Source organism: Aptenodytes patagonicus, chromosome 2, assembly GCF_965638725.1.
Source record: "Aptenodytes patagonicus chromosome 2, bAptPat1.pri.cur, whole genome shotgun sequence".
NCBI classification, from domain to species: Eukaryota; Metazoa; Chordata; class Aves; order Sphenisciformes; family Spheniscidae; genus Aptenodytes; species Aptenodytes patagonicus.
In genome coordinates, this window is record NC_134950.1 from 148,220,761 (window position 1) to 148,237,738 (window position 16,978).

Below are 16,978 nucleotides of genomic sequence, written 5' to 3' on the forward strand. Positions count from 1 at the left end.
ATGGAAGAGTAGGTCACATTCTGACTCATACCCTAGATCTTTTGAAAGACACGAGACATAAGGCAAGAAAAGGGTATTGCATGCTTTAATCATATATGATTTGTCTTAAGGAAGTACATGAAGTATGCTGAGGAAGCTGCACCTCATCTTATTTAAACAGAAAACAACATCAAGGAAATTTCTAAACAGAGTCACAGAACAATTATGGTTGGAAGGGACCTCTGGAGGTCACCTGCTTCAACCAAGCAGGGGGGGTATCCAGTTGAGTTTTGAGTATCTTTAAAGATGGAGATTTCACAACCTTTCTGGGCAACCTGTTCCAATCTTTGACTACTGCTGCTGTAAAGAATTGTTCCCTTTTATTTATTTGAAACTCTCCTTGCTGTAACTCATTTCAATGGCTTCTTATTCTTTCACTATGCACCTAAAAGCCTGGCTTAGTCTTCACTATAGCTCCATTAAGTAGCTGGAAAACATGGCAGAATACAGTAGAGGAAATGTGGAAGAAGTCACTATCTTATCTGAAGCAAGCGAATGCAGATTAGTCAACAGCATGTTGAAATACCTAAAGCATAATTCTGGGTTTGAAGAGATTCAAGTTCCTTTCCCCATCTGAAAATACATTTGCTGCTTGACCTTGCAGCAAGTCACACAGTCCCTCTGGCTATGTTGATATTATTAAATAAAATGGAGCCAAGGCATGGGATTGAACACTGCCCTGTGATCATTTAGACTATTTAAATATTAATGCACTTAAAACCTGGCATGGCTTTGGCCTGGGCTAATTATCAAATCTGAGGTGATATTTAGGTGTGATTTGGGTATAATACAAGCCTGGGACCATTCCCAAACTACTCGGGACCCTAATTGTGGCTGGGGATTAGAGGAAAGGCAGATGAAAACTGGGGATGTGACCTTCACCTAGATGTTATATCTCAAGGTCTGAAAGCCACCCTCAATCTGTTCTATTTAGCAGTACAGAAATAGTCTGCATGACTCAGTTTCCCCTCCTGTACAGCTAATGTAAAGTCTCCCACTTCCCATAAAATTTTGAGGCATTCTGATAAAAACTAACATGCAAGTATTATTGTTATATTTTTTTGCCTGCGGAAGAAACAAACCATGCTAATTAAGTTAGAAAAAAATCCTTACATCTGGATAACATAACTGCAGATTAAAACTGTCCTATGGACACAGCAAAGAACTGAAAGGCCAGGACTCTTTTTGTACACTACAGCCTACGGTGCAACAGTTGTTGCTACACCCTGGGAGAGAAACGAATGAGTACATCACAGCTGCTGAAACAAAGCACTTGGAAACAGAGTTCCCATAAAGAAAAAGATCTGGAATAGATTTGTATTTTCTGTGGAGCTGTAAGAGCACCAACAGTTGTTTGAAAACTGACGTAGCACTGTATCAAGGACAGCCAGGAGAAGAGCGAATCTCTGCACAGCCCTGATGCCACAGTTTAACTGAGAAAGAAACCTTGCTTTTTTTGAAACGCGCAGATGTTCTTCCTCCCACCCAGGATCACAAGCTTTAAAACACATCATACAAAACTGTGTAACTTCCTTTAGATGCAAAATCTTACCTCAGAACAAAAATAAAGATCTCTTACCAGGCAATCTTACAGGTTTCCATGGTGCAGAATTTGGCACATATGCATGTTTACTAGCAGTCACTATCAGTTGATTGCCCAACTTATACTGAAACTTGAGGAAGGCAGTGCCATCTGCTCCTGAGGTTCCAGATGCAATGGAGATCTGGTTGGTAAAAATCTCAATGAAGGCTTCAGTTACTGGCTGATGTGTGCTGGCATCGCTTACATGGACCTTCAGCGTTACTTCTGTAATGACAAACAACCACAGCAATTATCGTCCAAAAAGCTTCTGCAGGAGGCAGCAGTTAGAACATGCTAGCACACTAATGACCAAAAAGACACGGGGCTCAGTGCTAACCTCTGACACTTTGATGCCAAATATGACCTCTTGTCCCAGCCTGCAGTTCTCCATTTCAGGCAGTCACTCTTTAGAGACACTGCAGATTCTGCCACAAGCCAGACCAGGTCCTGAATTATTGCCCTACTGCTAACTCCAGCTGTGGAGGTATCTGTATTCCACCTATGACCAACATGCAGCTGGGCAGCACATCTCCAGGGGCAGGCAATACTCCCTTCGATGGGCAACGTCAGTCTCACAGTAGCATCATAATTTTCAATGTGTGTGCTATCGAACATCATGTATTAGTGATGGATAGCATGGCACCATAACTCTCTGTAAGGTCCCTGCCTCGCTGTGCCTCTGCTCCAGCCAGCCTTCTCCACCAGCAGTGGGGAGAGGGAAAGGCTGGAAGTGGGCTGTGCTCCCTTCTCCCCTTCCCCAATACATTTCTCTCTTTGTGTAGCAAAAGAACAGAGGAAATCTGCTGTGATGGAAGCCCGGGAAGAAAGTGGGCAACGGAGCAGGCTGTGTTACAGTTGGAGATTTTGAACCCCAGTGGGAGACATTGCCCCAGCTGGCACAGGACTTCCCTGGTGATGTCTAACCAAGATGGTGAAATCCCACAGGATCAGGTCCTTGTCCTCAAAGCACAGGATGACCAGGTGGGATGCAGAGTGCTAGCAGCGAGGAACACTTCCCTCCCTGCCTCCCTGTTCACTGGCCCTTTTTCTAAAGGGGCAAAAATGTCACAGCCCCTAGTGATATCTGCTTGTCAGTTCTGACACTACTGTATTACCTGTCCCCACATACAACTGGTGGGTATAAGAAGCAAAGAAGTGATGATTAAGGCAGTCAGGAGAATCATACATCTTGTAGACATGCAGTCAGAAGCTAACACAATGGACGGACTACATTTTCCTTGAGTAATTTGCCGTTTTTCCAGAAACCAATTACTTCTTTAAATGTTTCCAGATGTACAATATTTGTCCACTCCGGGGCACTCCTATGACTAAACCATGCATTGTGTCACCAGGCTTTTGTTACATAAAGTGGAGTGGCTTGTGCAAGACAGTCCCTCTGGAAGGCATCCCTCTATACCTATGATTATTTTTCTGCCCCTCCAATAGTTCCTCTGCCTCATGCACTAAAGTAGCAGCTGTTGCCTTTCTTCAGTAACTATGACTTAAATGCAATGCTGTGTTGAAAAGACCCAGCAACGGTCCAATGCCTCCACCAAGCCACTCCTTGGATTTTTTAATTTACAGTCACCTTGTTCTCCTAAATGAGTACCCACCTCCCCCTGTTCTCTTCTCTTCTCTCCCACTCTCTCCTTTCCCTCGTTCTTGCCCTCATCTTTGGAAATTCTGTTGTTCTTGCATGAAGTCCCCTACCTCAGCTTACTCCATTCCCCAAAGTAGTAGACAATATTTTGCAAACTCCCTTTTTGTGTCAGGGGAATTCAGCCGCTAACAAGCGAGATGCTCGCACTCCACGTGCAACTGATTTCTTCATGTGCTGCCCAGAAAAGAGAGCATGACCTCCTTTTCATATATATTTAAAAACAATACACTGATTTCTACAGAACAGTATTGATGGTACAGTTCTGTTATATTACTACTGTGCATTAGGATTTTAAGAACTTATTTTGGTGTAAGCCCTGAGCCATCAAGACATAACACCAAGAACACCAACTTAACAAAGTCTCTGTTGTGAATTTCAACAGTGAAATGACACAGCTGAGTATGCTGAGAAACATACTGTAACAATATAAAATTTTAAAAGGATGTCAGGATCTAATACAAAAGTATCAGCACCTCTGTCCCAAGGGCATTTCAGCCAGAAAGATACTGGGCCCTTTTATAAGTGGAGACCTTCTGTCTGAATCCTACAGTACAGAAAATATAGATCTCAGGCAGCCCTGAACAAAAACCCCATTAGAGAAATTCATCATCATCGCAGCCCTCACTTTAGAACTTGGCAATGGAGGATGCCAATTTAGAGGGGATCAGCATGAAATACATTCTAGCTAGTAAAGATTCTGGACTTGTTCCCAGTTTTGCATTTAGTAGTCAAAGAAAACAACGTATATTGAAAAACAGTGTCCATACACTCTGGTGTGCATGTACAGAATGCCTCCTTAGAAACCTTGCCTTGACCACCAAGCAACTCGTGAAATCTTGTGCATGTGAAAGGCAGCCACATCAAACAAAGGAGGAACGCACATGTATTTACGTACTTAAAAACTGTACATGTATTTACAAATGTGAGGGCAAAAAGCAGTATAAGTTTTTATTTTCAAAATGTGCAGGAACAATATGCTTAGATCCAAAGCCAGATAGCTGTGCTGTTAATGTTTCCCACTTTGAATTGCCTAGCAAAGAATGCTGAAGAACAGATGCGGTTAAGAATAATGGGTCATGCATTAAAGAAAAAGCAAGGAAACAGGACAAGCTGAACATTGTGGTTAGCAATTTCAGTAACATGAAAGTTTAGCCTTTTCTAAAACAACCACATATAAGGAGGAACCAAGGAGCTCTGGAATATTAAATACTGATCAAGGAAGAGGATAAGAAAACAACAGAAATATCAAAACTATTTAATTCCTTATAGGCATCCAAAATTCTAGAATAGAGACTACTACTAAAATTGATCAAGAGACAAAGACTGATAAACAAAAATTTTCCTGTATATACAAATCCAGCTCTCTTCCCAAACAAGAGAGCTAGCCATGGGTATCTCCAGTAGGAAATTCTTTTATCCTTCACTCTGTAGCTATATAAGGGCTTCTGTCTGCATCCTTCTCTCATTCTGATAAGGACGGACAAGGGTTTCCAAAATCCTGTTTCCAAATGGAAACGACAAAGGCCATCACCCAAGATGGAAGACTGATGTCCTGAAAGGCAACAAACTGGAACTGCTGTTCCAAACCACAGTCCCTAGATCTGACAGTGGGCTTTTTTTCTCCTCCTTTTTTAATATTTAGACTTGTTTTTTCCTGAGAAGAGAGAGAAAATCCTAGCAGCCTGAACAACCCTAATTCCTTTTCATGTGTTATCTTCCCTGACATACGTGTGAAATGTATACAACTTGCTTAATTCAGGGCGTTCTCCCATGCAACAGCTCCTTTTTCTTCTTATCTAATGCAGCAGTGAAGTCATGAACACTAAACCTGCATTATCACAGTAATCTCCACAGCAACAGAATGATTACAAGCTTTAAACTGGAGAAAAATTGTTGAAGAAAACCTCCTCTTGAACAGTGAGAGTGATGAGAACAATCTACAAAGAGAGACTACTATGAAAACTTAAAGCTATACAGTAAGTTTCAGAATTGTTAGGAGACATTCGGGCACTTCTTGAAGAACAGGACTGAAGAAGGGAAAGAAGAGAGCAGAGTAAGGACAGCAAGTGATCCAAGATCAGTCTGACCTCAGATTAATAGGGAGCTCTTAGATCAAAGCATTAGGTATACTAAAAGAAGTATTTAATTAGAAAAAGCTGCTTAGAAGACTCATTATTAGCTAAGGAATAGAGTCTTTAAAATATCTGGCAAACTTTTTCGTTGGTACTCTCAGCAAAACAGTGGGGATAAAGCAGATAACTTTATTCTTGAGTTTTACAGCCTACCACAGCAAGGAGCTCACACAGAATTAAAGACACATGGACTCAGAGAAGGAAGGACATCTGCAGTAAGTGGGGAACACAATGGAGGCAGGGAACTGAAAGCACCACAGAAGATGAACTCTGAGAACGTGAACTGCTGAAGAGAAGCGTGCTTCACTCTTTCACAGCTTTGTGATACTGTTGTGCTTTCTATTATTTACTACAGCAGGAATATTCAATTACTAAGTTCTGAAAGAGCTTTGCTCTGTGCTACTAGTGAGGTCCTGGAGGAAGGAAGGGGACATAAAGGTGCACAGTGCTGACGTTTCCTCACCACAGAGCAAAGCAGAGATGGCTAAGATGACAGACCCCAGGTTGATGAATTCACTCAGGGCAGCTGTGATCTCTCTCACCTCCCCAGACAGGCCATCCACATTCAGGACAGGCTATGCCTGAGCCTATAGCCCTGCCTAATATACCTGGCTCCTGACCAGTGTGGTGTGAATGTGACTCTTTCAGACCTGGGCTGTCTGGCATGTGGTTCCCTGTTGGGCTTGCAGCGCAACGCTGGTGGGCACAGATAGAGCCAGAGTAATTTGCCTGCACCACTAGCACATGTCCTGCCATTATATTCCTTTGTCTTCTTTCAGCAGTCTTACTTGTTTTTCAAATGAGTGCAAACCAAAACTACTAGTTACAGTGAAAACAGCTGCTTAAGGGTAACTTCCTCCCAGTTTTCTAGTACTAAATTTATTGTTAGCTGTATAAAAGAACCCTAGCATCTCCAAGGTTATAATTTGGGACAGTGAAATAAAAAAAGAAAAAAAATCCTTACATGTTAGCATTCCAATCCAGAATCCCATCTGTCTTCTTAATCTGATTTTTGAGATTTTACCAAGTCTAAACTTTCTCTGAGCAATCCTTCCCGTGCTATCTGCTTTATGAACCATACTGCCTCCTCTGAAATACAAGTAACCTTAAGACAACTATTTCTGCAGTCGCAAACCCTCTTAGACTCACAACTGCTCTTTATATTGCTGTGAACTCCCAGTTTGGGAACAGTTTCCTTCAGAACTGGTATCATCAGCGTTGCCTTCTATAACCAAACTCCTGAAAAGTGAAAAGCACTGTTTTGTTTTGCCTTTTTTTTTTTTTTAAATTAAGACTGTAATGTTACATAGAAAGAAAAATCCTGAGCAATCTGAGTGATGGCACACTGTCAGATCTCAAATACTGAAATAAACAGAGAAGTCATGACACAGATTGGAAGTCAAAGATCACAATCTTATTTAGATCCCAATCCTGCAATTTGGTTTCTGTGCACACACCCCTCTGTCAGGCAGACTCCCACTGACGTCTGCTGGACAGATGATCTCTTTTGGGAACAGGCTGACACAAGGCAGCCGTTATCACTTATCTTTTCCTCTGGGGGTCCCCTATCCATGCACAATGTCAGGATATTACCAAAGAAAGAGATATTTAAATTATCTAGGTTTTGATTAGAGAAAGAAAACTTCCTGCTCATTTAAAAAATGCCATTATGAACTTTATTTAAAATTGTATCCTCCGCTCTGATGGAGCTTACTGGCAACATGCCTCGTTTTGAATCCTACATGCCAAAGGGATAAGCCTTTCTGCTTCTTAACCTTTCGCCCATGTGCGAGGTCACTCCTCAGCCAAACAATAGGGTTTTCATTTATCTAAAGGAAAACATTTTCCTAGAAAAAGGAGTGTTCCCCATCCCCTAGCCACAGATGCCAACTCAAGCATTTACATATCATCATATCTTTCTAATGTACCACATTAAGAAGGCTCTACTGACAACCACGCTTCAAAATTGTAGCAAAGTTCATATGAAGAAAAAGGAAATGTGTATGTAAAACTCCTCCAGAAGCACACTGACTCTGATCTTCATTGATGTTGTCACCTGAAAAGTAAGTTCACAAGTACCACCTCAAATGGCAAACTAGGCGTGTTTGTAGAAGATTCACAGCAAAGACAATGACATTCTCTGTTCAGAACAGGCTCTTGTCTATGTTACAGGAAAACCAGTGGTGCTACACAGCCTTCCCCTCCACCACAGGTGACCAAGGTTTCAACTGGAGTGAGCATCTGCCACTGATTTCCAGGGAACCCATCCACGCAGAGGGTGGGATGCGGGAGGTCGTCTTCTGCTCGTTGCCTGTTCAGCAATTCTCAAGATTATACCAGGGCTGCTGCAGTCCCTGGCATCAAGCAGGAAGATCCTTACTTCTGTCCACAGCACTGGTCAGAACTCTAGTAAGGACCACATAACAGGGCTTGGTTCTCAGGCCCAAGCTTGAAGGATTTAGAAAGCAGAGGGGTTCAGAGAAGAGCCAACTAAAAATCCAGGGGACAGGGAAGCAGCATTGGGACTGGACATCTGAAGGACCCAACCTCTTCAGTTATTGCAAGAGAAGGCTGTATCACTGTGCATAACAGGGAAACTGCAAGAAAACAAGTCAGCTGAGGAACTTTAGTCTTGCTGACAGAGATAGAGTATGACCCAGCAGCTGTACACTGAACTTAAGCAAATTCAGGTGTCATTTCTTAGAACAAGAGAATAGCTTACTAGATGGCAGATTCACTCGTGCTGACAGACTATGGGAAGATTTATTTTCTTTTTTTTTTTTTTATAGCTTTAATTTTAGTTCTAGGTGTTTAATTAAGGCTTACAATTATTGTTTAATTCTGGAGTTAAGAGAATTAATGTTTGATTCTAGGACATTTATGAAGCCAGCCCAAATGGTTGTCTGCAGTGCTTCTTTTTAGCACTGCAATCTGAATTTGCTGAACACTTTTCTGCTTTACAGGTCATGGGGAAGACTATCAGTATGGTCCTCTGCACACTCTGAGCACTTGTAGTGTGATGACTATAATTAACTCTCACACCTCAAGTCAAGAAGGAACTTTTTTCCCCAAATGCACAACTGACTGATTTCTGAGTTTTTCTTTTATTCCTCTCCCTTGTTCTTCCTCAGAAACAGCAGAGATCTGATGCAATGGGAGCTGCACAGTCCAGTCTCTTAGCTGGCATAGAGAAGCCCCTCTGTGATGCCCGATCAATGCGTCTTGCTCACCTCATATCAGCGGACAAGCAGGATCCGGGGTTGTGGAGGAGGCTGCTCTCGGGTGGCACTTGTGGCTTTTTTGCCCTTCTCTGCAGCACAGTTTGATTCATCTGCATTTCTCATCTAACATTCCTTGCCACTGCAAGTGCCTCAGGCATTGCTGGCACTGTGGCTGGTTCCTCTACTGCACAAGAATTTAATTTCCAGGCGACTGAAATGGTTTATCTTAACTAAAATAATTAAACTCAATCCTCAATATTCAAATAAAGCACAGTGGTCTGTGATATGAAAGTCACACAGGTGCCCTACTTGCCTCTTCAGGTTTAAAAATCTATTAAACAAAGCATTTGGAAATTAAAACGATAAATACGTTAGTTTATCTCAAAACACATTATCTCCTAGTGATAATGCACACAAATTTTAATAAAATGTCACAAAAGGAACTCTAGTATAAGAACTAGAGCAATTTATGCCATCTCCAGTGACAACCAGGCTACTACACAACCATGTACTCAAGGGGGAGGGAGGGGCAGTTAAAGGATATTAAAATAGAGACATTCATCACACAACTGTCCAACATTTAAAAGAGGATTTGCATATCCTGACCTGTGAAAGCCTAGAGCATTACCACCAAAATTAATTTCTTGGGAAAAAAGGTAGGAATTTGCTTTAATTAAAAAAAAAGTGTGAGCTATATGCATAATGCCCAGATGAGACTCTGATACCCTATTGTTAAGTGATTAAACAAGCATTTATAATTAACTTGAAACTCACACGGCTATGAAACTCATGAATAGCAATAGTTGCATTAACAGGTCTGCCTTTGATCTCTACAGGAACTGTGCATGACACAAACTAATTTCATTTCCAAACCTTGTCTTTTAGACATGGAATTATATAAAGATACTGCCATGGAGCACAGATGGAAGTTGAGTTTCAAAGCTTTAGCTTGCCACACGCATAATGCATTCTTTACAAGACATGAAAAAATAATCCCTGCTTAAAACCTTCTTTTTTTCCTAATAGAGTCCTTTGAAACTCTGTTTGGAGATCAATATGGAATGAAAAGTTAATGCACTGATATTATTCAGTTGCTGAGCATTAGAGTTCTCCACCGATTCAAACAAGACCATGGCTGATTTTGCAACATCAGCTCTGAGGGTAACACCACATTGAGCTCAGCCACTGCATGGCTCACAGGGATTTTAAGCCAACTTTATACCTACTGCATCACCAGTCTAGTTTGGGGGAGGGCAGAAAGGGAAAGCTTGGATTTGCTTAGCCATGAATGGATGCATTACATTTTCTCGGAACAACTTTTTCCTAACTCCATTAATAACTGTATGCATCTGATGAAAACAATTTAAAGCAGATGTATTCTATGTTTAAGTGAACCAGTGTATGTGTAATAGTGCAGGGAGAAGGCAAGCACTTTTTTTTTTCCCCTCATTTCCAAGTAGCTTTAATCTTAGGTTTAATCGCTACTTATTTCCAAAACCTGTTGTGAAAGCAAAGCTAGATGTCACTTTGGAAGAGTGTATTTTTACTTGAGTTGTCTTTTTTTTTGTTGTTTTAAATAAACCACTGTAACAATTCAAACAAACCCAACTCAAGTGACTCTACATTTCCATTGCAGTCTGCAGTGCAGACTTCCACTTTCATCTCAGTACTCCACTGACATCAGCTAATACAGGTACAGAGGCAAATACTTGCATTAAAATTTTATCTAGGCACTTGCACGTTCTCTTTTTTTCAAATAACTACATAGTCAATGTATATTCACTTCATTCCTTGAAGAGGTTATCCCCAGCTGGCAGACAGGAAAACTAAGCATAGGTGAAGCTGCACATGGTAACAACCTCATTCCTCCAGCCCAGCCAGCCTGAGCAGAAAGCTCCGCAGGGTGATGAGGAGCTCAGCACTACTGCTCAGCTACTCCAGGGCAAAACCAGGAGCATCCCCCTTCCCCTCCCACCTCCATGGCCTGGCTGTGGACTCCTGCTCCTTCTCTTGTGCTGCTCTGCTGCTCCTTGGACCTGTCACCTTGTCAGTTCCATTTACTAACCCAGCACAGCACCAGCCTAACAAAATGAATGGCTTGGTGCCAGGTTATCAGGTTGAACTGCTGAAGCAATGCAGCCCCAAGTGCCAAAATCAGCAGAACGGGCAGGTGTGGGGGCGGAGAGGCATGAAGTCTTCTGGCCAAGTGCAACACTGGTGGAGGAAAAGAAGGGAATCAGGACCACCCCTGCTGGTTCATGGGCAATTAGGTCAGCTCAGCTGTACCACTGAACCACACCCTGAGAGTCCTCAAGTAACTGCACCCCTACGGTCACTTTGGAAGTCTGCCTGTCCCTCTCCTGACTTAGACAAGCTTTAGGTCAGTATTTGAGATGAACAGTTGAGGTAGACCTTTATTCTGTATTAGTCCCAAATCCCAAACTGAATTCCAAATAACTTCCCGACTACGGTACCTCTACCACTGCATACCAGCACCACAGCAGTAAAATCTCCTGGCTCCATAAGGATAAGATGCTTGTGACAATGCCAGGGAATGGCTTGATTTGGAGCAGTGAGGACTTTCACACAGGCACTATGCAGGGTTTACAACCACTCTTGAACATCCAAAAACCTCTACAGCCACAGTTGGCATTTCTGTCTGGGTGGACGGAGGAGGTTACTGTTGGTTCCTCCTGACCCTAAAAAGCATGCTTTCATTAACATCTCTACATGCCAGTTGCTGTGACTTTTGTTTTCTCCTCACTATGGCACTAGGCTTAATTGCCCCCCAACTTGTCTATATTGAAACTTTCTTATCCTCCAAAAATATTTATTATATTTCCAAGTTTTTGAGGTTTTTCTATTCAAAACAATGTTTATACTTCCTCATTTGGAATAACTAAAAATATTAATTAACTTGTGATCTAGGTGTTCTTCTAGATAAAGAATAAAGACTTTAAATAAAATAGGACCCACTACAGTTCCCTTCATCCTAACACTGTAAAGCATTCCCAGCTTGACACACAGCCATTTGTCATTACCCTTTGTTTACTCCTTCATCCAATCTCAGTCACACAGAAGAAGCCTTCTCATCCAAGTCAATTAATTTTTCAATTAATATTTTTGAACCAGGCTACTGTACTGTCTGTATTTCAGCTATGATGACTGCATATATATGCAGAGCATAACAACTGACTGAGCGACCAAAACTTGCTTCAGTTTAAATTATCATAACAGCCATGGTGATCTTAATTCTTGGCAAGGGATTAATTTTAGGGCTGTTAAGATTTCATGAGAAAAAAATTTCTAATCAGACTAAAATTGTGAATTTTAAAAAAATACTTTCTATTCCCCTACACTGGAAGTCAATTATGTAAATCAGAAGTTATTGGCTCTTCCACAAATTCACAATAATATTTGGAAAGTACAGTTATAGTTAGACTTGCAACATTCATCTTTCTTACAGACTCATTTTATACAAAAAACGCAAAGCGACAGCGACCAGAGTTTTGATACGCTGCTCATCCAGCTTATATTGCTTTCCATGATTGGGAAGAGCACTGGAGCATACCTTTATATTTCTTGGGTCACCTTGCAGCTCTGATTCCCAGTGGTGCTTATTACAGTCCCAGGACTACCACGGTAGCTAGGAGGTCCCTGGTCCAGGCTTTGGGAATGTGTGAAAGTGACTTGAAGAAGCAAGTTTGTTTAGGTTGTATAATTGCCTGCCTAGGGGGGGCCTGAAGGGGAGAGCACTCTGCTGAAGAACTCTTCAGGTTCACAAATCAGAATATTGAAAACCAAAGAACCACAGCAGAAATGACTGATCAAACAAATCGGTGAATTATCTGTTCTCTTTTGAGATAAATCTCAAAGTAAAATGCTGTGACTGGCCTATAAATGATGGAAGAAGGCTGAGAGATGGGCAAGGGCAACATGCCCTGAAGCTCAGGGAATAGTGTAAGGTGTGACTGACACAGCTGCTGCAAACAGAGCTGACTTTATCTCAACACAAATGGGACCCGAGGGTGGCCTTTGTTTTAGACGAACAGCTGTATCAGTTGAGTGGATTAAATCTTTCTCCCCATTCATTAAAAATCTTTCTCCCAGTTCATTAGAAGAGTGAGAATGTCTCCCAGGCCAGCATGGGGAGGGGGCGTATACGTGGCTAAGCCCAGCATAGAGTATAAAAACTGAATGACTAACAAAAGAAATAAATACTTTCAAAGAGAGCAATGGACTGGAGCTGGTTTCAACCCATGTATTCCTTCTCCGTGGCTGGTATTGCCCAGCATCACGATGGTGAACATATTCTAGAGATCAGCAACAGGGATCACGTTGGTGGTGACACTGAACTGTTATTGCCATTGCTATATTTCCTATTTGCTAAGTGCAAGTTACATTGGTATTGTGATTTCAGTATATTTTGTGTCACTGTACTAAATCAAAAATCCCATGTAATGTTAAATATCTCCAAACAAGTACATCTGATATTAAACATTATACCCTCCACGTGTGGCCTACCTAAAAGAGCCCAGTCAGAAAGTACTGGACTCTGACAAATGCTCGTATTATTTACTAGTTTGTCCATTTGACAACAGAAAGGGGTAACTGCTTACACTCTGGCATAAAACCATTTTAGATATTTATAGCTGTAAATATCACTCTGCTTAAGCTCTCTCCCACAGCACAGAATCCCTCAGATTCTTTCATTTTACCTCTTCTGTTTCTTATACTCATGCTGCAAAACACACATCTGTTTAAAAGTAACACTATCACGAAGGGCTGCTGGCATTCTTAGTTTGACAAATACATCCACTTTCCCATTAACAAGCAGATACGTAGAACTGAAAACATTCCAGCAGCACTCTCTGCTTCCTTGGCGCAGACATCAACATGAATATTTTGTAGGCCATTTAGTCTATACATTAAGTGAGCATTTTAAAGTAGTATACAGGTTTAAACAAACAGCTGTATGTTTGGAAAGTGATCTATTGCATACAAGCAATGTTTAAAGGGGAAGGAGAAGGAAGGAATTTCTAAATAACCAAATCATACAGACACTAAACTTATATACAGAAGCTGCATTGACAGGATGTGCTGAGGAAATTTGCTGGGAAGCAAATGAAAAAGTACATATACAAGACCAATGGTCAACTTCTGAAAGGGCAAAATATGCTCTATTATGTTGTGCCTAAGATGAATATATGGTTAGCAGATGAAGGGTTTGTGTATGTGATGCATACATGTACACATATACGTATGCTAAATTAAACTGAAAATAAAAGGTACAGCTAATCACACTAAAAATGACAGCATTTACTTAAAAGTTTCCTCAACACTATCAGTCCATATCACTGCCCTGAAACCCATTCTAAAAAGAAGTTTACAGCTACTTTCTTGAAGTTAAGAAAATAGGTATTTCACACAGGGATATAACCTCTGGGGTTTTTTTGTTTGCAATTAATTCTTCTCTCACACTTACAAAGGAACTGCTAAGAAAAATACCAGTATACAACAGTTAACCAATATTTTAAAGGAACCATCCCAATAAATTTAAAACCTGTTCTCCCATATTTAGTCATAAATACAATTCCAGTGAGTACTATAGGAGTGCTAACCACCTTGCAAACATGTATACTAGAGATACCAGAATCCTCATCTTTCCTTCCAAAATTTAACAGCTTTAAGAAATCTATAAATACCAATTTTTAGCACTGTCATGCTACGTATTATTTTATTTGACATCCACTTCTCTGAACTACTATACACTTCATTTTAAAGTTCAGATAATTTCAGTATGTCCTGGGATTTGTGAAATTAACATTCTGCAATACAAAAATAAGGTATTCTTCCTGCTTTGCTGAGCATATGTTCTAAATCAAAATTGCTCTTCACTTCCCCCCTCCCCCCCTTCACATTAGGCCCTGGGAAAAAAACCTAAACACATAACCCAACGTATGTGTGTGTGTGCATACACACACACACACACACTCACAACCCACAGCAAGCAGTTTTACTGCTTTTCAACAACTGGTCTAATAACCCAAGTAGCCAGTTGTTCTCTTGAGGTTACAAAATTACTTAAGGGAAGAGTGAAAGGAGAGAAGATTGCCATTATTGCTCAAAGCCAGCCCGAATTCCCAGGCAGCCTCGTGCTACCGTACTAGCACTACGGAGACTTCTAGCCATCAGCTGACAGAGCACAATATGCATCATTTTAGAGAGCTTTCAAAGTAGAGAGGTTAGGAAATCTAGCAGCACTCATCCAGTAGGAACTGGATGTCTACTCCAAGGATGCTGATGATCAGCTGAGTTGCCTTAGATGTTTACAAAGACAAAAGGACCTTTGGGTCCACTGCTGTAGTACAGTATCAGCCAATGCAGTGCAGCAAAACAGTGACAGTTCCAATGCTACGTAGTTAAAACAAAATTATGCAGGCACATTAACATCCTCTACCCACACACATGTGGATGCAGTATAGGAGAGACAAAATAATTAAAAATCAATTTCACATTGCCTTAAATGGCAATGTAAAACAGTGTATCTGCAGACTCAAGTTTCTCCCAGAAATGGCTGAGTTACACTAATGCCAAGATGTTCAGTGTGAGCAAGAAGGATTTTAACTTTGGCTTTGGACCATTCAGTCAGATACTCCCATCTGAGTGGGTAGTTAACTAAAGAAAAAGGGTGGCAAGTAACAATCATTAGTAGCTAATGTGAATGAAACAACCTTTAATATTTGACCTTTAAGTTCATCTTTCTGGCCGTTAAATGAATATTAAAATTGGGCTGAAATTATTTTGTGGTTATATTCACACTGACCACAAAAACCCTGGGATCACAGCATGCAGTATGCAAGATAACTCAGGTGATTCTTATGTTACCTGCAGTACCAAAGCCAAGCAAAACACATTTCGTATTCTTTTAAATGGGTATGCTTATATATAAAACATTGCTGTCTACTTTGAAGGCTGCTTGTGAACTTAATTTTTGTTATTGCCATGTTAAGACTGTAGTAAGGTGGGTGGAATTTCTTAAAAATCTCTTTTCAACTAGGAACCTCACCAAACGTATTTTCGAGAGCCACCGCTCCAATTCCCTTGGTAGAAAGGACTTTTAGAAAATCAAATAGGTACCTGTGAAGCATAATGGGTGAAATTTCATGATTCACTTAGGGATGCAGTGCTAAACTTTCCATCAACACAGACAGCGGTAGGAGCAGATGGCTTTGTGGGCCACAAGCTACTTTTGCACCATGCCTACCCTTTTCCACAAATTAGAGGGGTTTCCTGGCAAAATGCCCTAGGGACTACCTGTTACACCAGCCGTAACAAAGCCTGGACCCTGAAGACATGTGGCCTTGGCCTTAATGGTTCTCTCATTTCTGCTGCCCAGGCTACATTAGAGGGCACGGGGAAAGGGTCTGCGAAAGGTAGCTGTACTCCAAGCCAGGAAGCCTCTCTGGCAGGCAGAGCAGTTGCAGAGCATCTTCCCCAGCCCAGGTTCCTGGAGCAGCATAAGAAGGTGCACGAGGCTGATGGTCTCACCCAGGAATCCCAGTCTGGGGATCCACTCTTGTGCTGAAGTCTTAGAACAACCTCGGCTTAAAACAACCACTTCTTTGGCCTGATGAGCTACTGCTGAAATAACTTGGACAAGATGACAAGACGTGTTTAGTACCTCAGCTATGAATTTTCAGAGCTGTTTGTCAAACACCTTGCTTCATATTTAGGTACCTTTGCCTTGCTATCCTCCCACTCCAAAATTCCATCACTTACTGATATATATGTTTTTAAAAGGAAAAAGAGAAAGCTCTGCTAGAGATGAATTCAATCAAGTGATTAAAATTAAAAACCTGAAAAAAATGCATTTACATTACAGCAATATGTCTTGTTTAAGCTTAGTTTTATTTAAATAGCAGTTATAGCCAATTACAGCAAATATGTTTGAATAGAAGTCCTGCCACAGTTAAAAAAACGTAACAAAACATATATTTTACTTGTGGCTCTCTTTGCAGAAGTTTGAGACAACGCATCCCAAGTTTCACGTGAGATTATACCACCGTGCAGAGAAAATACGTTTCAGAAGTTCACGCTACAAAGTGCACAGGAATTTGAAACTGCTTTTTAAATTAAGACTACTCATTTTTCAACAGCTTAATTGCAATCCTTGCTAACTTTGCTCCTGAAAAAAGTCCTCTTGAAAATACGCATCCTTTTTAGATTGCTTACTGCAGTGACAGCAGGCACGCTGATTCCAGCAAGTGTGGCAGCTCAGTTCTGAAGTTAACAAACGTTTTTCCCAAATCAATGAAATCCAGAGTTAAAAGCAGCCCACAAA

The 16,978-nt window shown here is 41.0% G+C and overlaps 1 protein-coding gene across 4 annotated transcripts in view; it reads right to left on the reverse strand.

Annotated features, from left to right (window-relative positions):
- Nucleotides 1-16,978, reverse strand: part of FAM171A1 (family with sequence similarity 171 member A1) — an 88,089-nt gene that overhangs the window by 35,563 nt on the left and 35,548 nt on the right. For 2 of the 4 annotated variants that reach the window (XM_076331610.1, XM_076331609.1), the window contains exon 2: nucleotides 1,619-1,846. The exons of 1 other annotated variant lie outside the window; for it this stretch is intronic. In XM_076331610.1, the coding sequence (XP_076187725.1) occupies nucleotides 1,619-1,846 (228 nt within the window). Of the gene's footprint in view, nucleotides 1-1,591; nucleotides 1,847-16,978 lie in introns of those variants that run through there. One more of the 4 variants, XM_076331612.1, reaches the window with a different exon arrangement.